Consider the following 7,025-nt stretch of genomic DNA (forward strand, 5'->3'; position numbering starts at 1 on the left):
AAATCACAAGTCGTTATAGATATTCATAAAATTTAAACATATTACATAAAAAAAAACTATTTTTGAGAAATTATAATATTCATAATTTTATAAAAAGCATAAATAAAGGAAAATTTGTTATTTTTTATAATTTTTTTTGATGTAAAGATAGAAATGAGAGATAATAATAATATAAACTGTTAATATGGAAAGCTATTTTAAATTGGATTTAAGTATTTTTTATTTATTAAAAAATTTACTTAAGGATGTTTTAGACTCTTTGTAAATTATTTATAAAATTGATTATAACTCCAATTTAGGATTCATGACTCCAATTTACTTTTTAATTATGAATAAGAAGTTCAACCAATGTTAAGTGTCATTTTCTCTAATATTTATACATATTTGTGATGCAGTGTAAACAAAATTCAATAATAATAAAATACACATTAATTTTTTTAGTATTAAATTTAATTGTGCGAATTAAAATATATTTGTAATTAATATTTTTGGATTAATCACATTTTGAGTCTAATTTTATTGCAAATAATGCTTTTATAAACTTGTATTTTAATGAGTATAATATTTTGAAAATTTGCGTTTCAAATCGCTCACCTTTATCCAGACTGAATGTGCCGTTGTCTAATCGTACATTTGAGGGATCAACGGAATCAGAAGGAGGCAGAAATTTTTTAAATTTTAGATTTTTTTTTATTTTTTTATTCAAGTGATTAAGAATTTTTAAATGTGTAAAAATATATTTTAATTATTTATATGTACAATTTTTTTGAGTAAAATTATAATTTATAGGATATTTTTATAATTTATTTTACTATTTTTAACATTATTAATTAACACGGTTAAATTTAGATTTTTTTTTATTATATTCACCCAGGCCAAAAAAACAATTTAATGCTTAAGACAAAATTTAGATCATTCTTTCTTGCATTGTAGTTGTCGTTGATCCATTTACAAGAGCACATGCTTGTTGATCGGTGAGTTCATCTTCTCCCTCTCATTTTTTAGTTCAACGAAAAAGAAATAATTTGCTTTGTGTTGTTATGTTCATTGCATCCCGTTCCTTTTTATGATCTTAGGTTTATTCTCGTTTATCGATCATGCCTAACAAATTTTCTTTTCTTTTCCTTTCACGTAGTTTTTGTTTTTGTTATCTCATCGTGCAAATTATGGATTTCCACTCAATTTAGATCTAAGATTTCATTTTTGTGTTTTTGGATTCTGTTCTTTTGAAATGTAATGTAATCGTTGAAGATAAATTTTGAGTTTGTATTAAAAATGGGATTTTCAAATTTCCAATTGTTGGTTATTCGCTGCCCCTTTTTGTTTCTCTTTATTTGTAGTTTTCACTTCAAAAACTTTTTGGTGCATAGCATTATTGTGCTGCTTATATCATAAATGGTAATTTTTATTATTATTTTTTTTGGTTCCTTTTATTGATGAGATGTTTTGTTCTACTCCCAATGTGGTTTAAGCATTAGAGTTACAGTGTGAAATTTATGAGGAAAGAGGAGGGAGGGAGAGAGCACAAATGGTGGGGAGCCAATCTGCAGGATCCAGTGAGAATGAAGAACAAAAACTGGTTCGAGAACTATGTGCAAATGGGATTTGTATGCAAACAACTGAAGTTGAAGCAAAGCTTGATGAGGGAAATATTCAAGAGGCAGAATCTTCTTTAAGAGAGGGGTTACAACTAAATTTTGAGGTTAAGTCCTTAAATGTTTTTTGCTTGCCTGTTGTTAATTGGTTATGTATTGCTACATTCATCCAATCTAAATAGAATTATTTTGTTTGAGCTTATACAAATTAACTGAAGGGTGATGCAGATTGTGCACCTTCATGCAGTGAAGCTCATGGGCAAAAGTTTTTGAGTTAATTTTCAGTGTTTCAACCCAACAATAGGGAATATTCATTTTCCAAATGCAAGTCATTCTCTGCACAACAATGCAGCCTAAGCATATTTGGCGGGGGTGAGGTTTTAGGGATATATGGGTAGGGGTACTGGTGCTTTGTCTGTTTGGCATATGAAAGCAACACAAGGTGCTTTAACTAAATCATTGGGCTTAATTAGTGGATATGGGTGTTGGTATTGGCAAAGGCAATAATAATGGTCATATCAGTGGTGATCCTCTTCTCTTCCTTCCTGATACTGGCTCTTGCATTTATGTATTTGCATGATTTTTCATCTTTTTATGACGAGTTTTTGCTTTGCCTAATGTGTATGACTGGCTAGAAATCAAATTTACTCGGTCCATACAAATTCTAATTTGCTGTTTGTAAATCATAAGTTTTCTCAGATTTCACCTATAATGTTGCCTTTTGATGTACTCAAGTAATGGAGGCATGAATAAAATATGATGATTCATGGTTAGTTATGAAAATTTGCAGGAAGCAAGAGCCCTTCTTGGAAGGTTAGAATATCAAAGAGGCAATGTTGAAGGTGCCCTTCGTGTTTTTGATGGCATTGATCTACAAGCAGCCATAGAAAGATTACAACCATCCTTTTCTGAGAAACAGCCTCCTAAGAAGGGACGCTCTCGCAGTGATGCACAGCAAGCAGTTTCATGGCATGCTGCTGGCCTGGTGCTTGAAGCAGTATATTTAAAAGCCAAGTCTCTTCAGAAACTTGGAAGATTAAGTGGTATATCAATCTTATATTGTTTGATCAAAAGACTCTTGGCTGATTTACCTTTTAGGTTTTTTTCCCCTTGTTTTGATCCTTGTTTCCCATGGTCTTGTAGATGCTGCTAATGAGTGTAAAAATGTTCTTGATGCTGTGGAGAGGATATTCCAGCAGGGCATACCTGATGTGCAAGTAGATAATAGATTGCAAGGTACAGTTAGTCAAGCTGTAGAGCTCCTTCCAGAGCTCTGGAAGCAGGCTGGTCGCTATGATGAAGCAATGTCTGCTTATAGACGTGCTCTTCTCAGTCAATGGAACCTTGATAATGACCGCTGTGCAAGAATTCAGAAAGGATTTGCAGTTTTTTTACTGCACAGTGGAGTGGAAGCTGGCCCACTCAGTTTAGCTGCTCAGATTGATGGTTCATATGTACCTAAACATAATCTGGAAGAGGCCGTTTTACTTTTGATGATTCTTATTAGGAAATTTTACCTTGGTAAAATCAAATGGGATCCATCAGTTATGGAACACCTCATATTTGCACTATCTCTATGCAGCCAAAGTTCTATTTTAGCAAAACAACTTGAAGAGATCATGCCTGGGGTATTTCATCGTGTTGACCGCTGGAACACTTTAGCTCTTTGTTACTGTGGATCAGGACAAAACAATGTTGCTTTAAACCTATTGAGGAAGTCTCTACACAAACATGAACGACCTGATGATCTCATGGCATTGTTGTTGGCTGCCAAGATCTGTAATGAGGACTATCATCTTGCTGCAGAGGGAGTGGGATATGCACAAAGGGCAATTGAAAAAGCTCAGGGGATTGATGAACATCTAAAAGGTGTGGCTGTTCGCATGCTGGGTCTTTGTTTGGGAAAGCAAGCTAAAGTTTCTTCCTCTGACTTTGAAAAGTCACGACTTCAGTCTGAAGCATTGAAATCATTGGAAGGTGCAGTTGCATTTGAGCCAAGCAATCATGATCTGATTTTTGAGCTGGGAATTCAATATGCAGAGCAACGAAATTTGAATGCAGCTTTGCGCTATGCAAAGCAATTCATTGATGCAACTGGTGGCTCCATATTAAAAGGTTGGAGATTGCTTGCACTTGTTTTGTCTGCTCAACAGCGATTCTCAGAGGCTGAGGTGGTCATCGATGCTGCTTTGGATGAGACTGCAAAATGGGAGCAAGGACCATTGCTCAGGCTAAAAGCAAAGTTGAAGATCTCACAGTCACTACCCATGGATGCTATCGAAACTTATCGTTATCTTCTTGCATTGGTTCAAGCTCGGAGGAAATCTTTTGGTCCTCTTAGAAGTATTTATCAGGCAAGCATTCTGCTTCTTTACATTCCTGACTCTGTTCTTAAAGAGGAATTTCTTTTTCAACTTCTATTTATCACAATTTTCTTTATCAATTAGCATAACTGTTTACTTCTTTTTCAACCAGAAGCATAAAATCAATCTTGATATATTTTCATTTCAATTAAATGCTTTAATATTAATTTGATTATTTATAATTTCATTTTTAGCTCAGTGATTTTCTGCTTTTAAGATGCATTATGATCACAACTGGAGATTGAAGTCGATTCCTTCAAAGTCCATTATAATTTTTTTTTAATTTTTTTTTTATAGGCTGAGGATGAAAAAGTAAATGAATTTGAAGTTTGGAATGGTTTAGCTGATTTATACTCTAGGCTTTCACATTGGAAGGATGTGGAGGTATGTCTGGGAAAAGCCAGAGAATTGAAACAGTACTCTGCGGAATTGCTTCATACAGAAGGCAAGAACTGAAACTTTATTTGCAAGGCTTGTTTAGTTTCTTTTTGCACTTGATAATCACTGAACATGAATTTTTGATGGTTTTTTTACTCTTGAATCTGGCTGCCTACTTATTTAGGAAAGCCTATAACCTTGATTGAACTAGCTGAATGCTTTAGTTGGCTTTTTACATTGAAGGATTTGAGCTTTGGAGTTAATATTTAGTAGATAGTGTAGGGTTAAGATGGTTAAAGCAACTTCATGGAGAACCTTGAGAAGATCTTTCCCCTGAAACATAGCTCTTTGAAGTATGGCATGGCTTCATTTTTTTTTTTTTTTACTTATTTTGAGCATTCTCTTGGTTTTTACAAGGAAAAAAAAGTCCATTTAGATAAGTTTTCTGACATATCTTGCTATCTTGATGCACCTTAATTGCATATTACTCTTAATGTTTGATTTGAAAATCCATCTCAATTACTTTGATGAAATCGGGAGAACCTACGGTGTTCTTATGGATTTTGATTGTCATTTGGATGAATAGGTGAAGAAATCTTGAATTGCTAGGCATAAAAGTTGCAACTTGAATTGAATCAATAAGCTCTGAAATTTTGAATTGGAATAATTTGACCTGTTAGTTGGAGTAATTGTTGGTAGAAGCACCTTTTTTTTTATTATTTTTATAAAAATGGTATGATGGTTCTCCTAAGTAAATTTTAGATTTCATGATATTATTGACATTATTATGATTATTGGTTCACTTGCCCCATTCAAATATGAAAGCCTGCCATGCTCTGTGCCTGGCATACGATCTAGATGATACATAATTTTAAGATTGTTTTATAATTCTTTGGTAAAACTATTGCATTGGAAATGCATTTGTCAAATTGAGGTTCTCATGTAGAAAAACAAAAAGAGAGGCAAAGAGCAATAAAAGAAATTCATGTCCAAGTGCTTTCTTTATGTGAACACTATTGTGGTTAAAAACATGATATGATTTGTAGGATTGTGTGATTTATGCTCATGCTTTATAATTTTATTTTTCTTTAACTGGAGAAGCATAAGCTAAGTTTGAAGGAGTGCTCAAACTATAAAGAAGGTAGCAGGTTGGTGGTGGCAGATGGCAATGGCAAAAGTAGGCTTTGATGACAACTAATGTAAAATCTTAGCTCGTCACACCCAAATAAACTGTCAACCAAAATTAATTATACCATCATGCCACTTCCCTTATGCAAAGAAATAACATAGAAATTTATTAAGTCACCCCAATACATAATAAATTTCTTCTTTTCTCAAAACTTCTCTAGGTGTTGTTGTTAATATGCTCCAGAAGTTGGAGTGCTTACACTGTAATTATTTCAGATTACATTATTCTTTTGTTTTTCTTTATAAATTCTGTAGGTTTTATGCATCAAGGTCGTGGGGAAGTCCAAGATGCTATGTGCAGCTACATAAATGCCTTTTTACTTGAACCATCATATGTACCTTGCAAGATATTGATAGGTGCCCTGTTATCCAAGATGGGCTCCGATGCATTGCCTGTCGCAAGAAGCATGCTCTCAGATGCATTGAGGATAGAACCGACAAACCGTATGGCTTGGTATTACTTAGGGATGGTTCATAGAGATGATGGACGGATGGCTGATGCCACAGACTGCTTTCTAGCGGCCTCCATGCTTGAAGAATCTGATCCCATTGAAAGCTTCCGCTCAATTCGTTGACTGGCTGACGTTCATTGAAGTTACATCAATCACCTTCTGATAATTCATTTATTTATTGTTTTCTTTTATTCTTCCCTCTATTTGCGGCCAACTTTACACAGCTATATAGCTTTCATCATTATCTGCTGCCAAAGACCTAACACTGCAGAGGACCACTTCCTATTTGGAAGCTCTTCCTACTTATACTTCCAGGCTTGGAAATCCAAGATCACAAAAGAAGAGCAAAGAGGGAAAGTGAGAGAAAGGAGTACTTAACTCGATTCTGGAAACTAAGAGGAGGGGAATTTTAATATGATTTCACTGTAGCGTGGATATATTGGGGAGCTTGTATTGGTAGTATTTAATAATAAAGTACTGGTCATTTTCAAATAGGATGTTATGGCTTGGGTTTTAATAAATTAGTATGTGGTTAAATACCTCATAAATTTGTATGATCTTCATTCATTGCTCACTCATGTAATTGTATGTTCAACTGAGCAATGGTTCAACTGAGCAATAGTTTTTTTTTTTTTTTTTTTTTTTTTTTAATAGCAGAAAATTGTAGATTTTTTTAAGGGAACTAATGTACATCATTTGTTCCATTTTCCATTTTAGCTTTAAAGATGAGCTATTCAAGTGCCCATATCTATATAAATATAATAATAAAATTGGTCTCAAAATGAATTTTACAAAAATGTGAGTGATGCTTTATTAGATTTTTTTTTTCTTATTTATCTATTTTACCTCTATTCCCTTATTAATTTTACAACATCAATTAATGATATGTAGTGACATGTAAATACTAAGACTTATAAGATATTTAATAAGTAGTTTGTGCTTAGCCGGTCTCGAGTCCGGATAAAGGAGGAGGATTGCCGTAGGTGACAATTAGCGTAAAAATTTTGTCACATTTCATGATATGGATTCAAATAATATAAACATTGAGG

The 7,025-nt window shown here is 33.5% G+C and overlaps 1 protein-coding gene across 2 annotated transcripts; it reads left to right on the forward strand.

Annotated features, from left to right (window-relative positions):
* Positions 1 to 816: 816 nt before the first annotated feature.
* Positions 817 to 6,468, forward strand: LOC110654239 (protein NPG1). Of its 2 annotated transcripts, none has more exons than XM_021810155.2 (6): positions 817 to 974; positions 1,473 to 1,702; positions 2,386 to 2,638; positions 2,739 to 3,949; positions 4,256 to 4,403; positions 5,780 to 6,468. In XM_021810155.2, the coding sequence occupies exons 2-6, from the start codon at positions 1,529 to 1,531 to the stop codon at positions 6,097 to 6,099; spliced, it is 2,106 nt and encodes a 701-aa protein (XP_021665847.2). In that variant the 5' UTR covers positions 817 to 974; positions 1,473 to 1,528; the 3' UTR covers positions 6,100 to 6,468. The 2 variants fall into 2 exon arrangements, with proteins under 2 accessions (XP_021665847.2, XP_021665848.2); XM_021810156.2 differs by having other exon boundaries at positions 819 to 974; positions 1,479 to 1,702.
* Positions 6,469 to 7,025: the final 557 nt, after the last annotated feature.

This window comes from Hevea brasiliensis, chromosome 16, assembly GCF_030052815.1.
Source record: "Hevea brasiliensis isolate MT/VB/25A 57/8 chromosome 16, ASM3005281v1, whole genome shotgun sequence".
NCBI lineage: Eukaryota > Viridiplantae > Streptophyta > Magnoliopsida > Malpighiales > Euphorbiaceae > Hevea > Hevea brasiliensis.

Excerpts from the sequence above, each read along its gene's own strand:
- LOC110654239 (XM_021810155.2), top strand. The coding sequence starts at position 1,529 with ATGGTGGGGAGCCAATCTGCAGGATCCAGTGAGAATGAAGAACAAAAA. Across the intron at positions 1,703-2,385 it reads GGTTACAACTAAATTTTGAG|GAAGCAAGAGCCCTTCTTGG; the intron begins GTTAAGTCCTTA and ends GAAAATTTGCAG. Across the intron at positions 3,950-4,255 it reads CTCTTAGAAGTATTTATCAG|GCTGAGGATGAAAAAGTAAA; the intron begins GCAAGCATTCTG and ends TTTTTTTTATAG.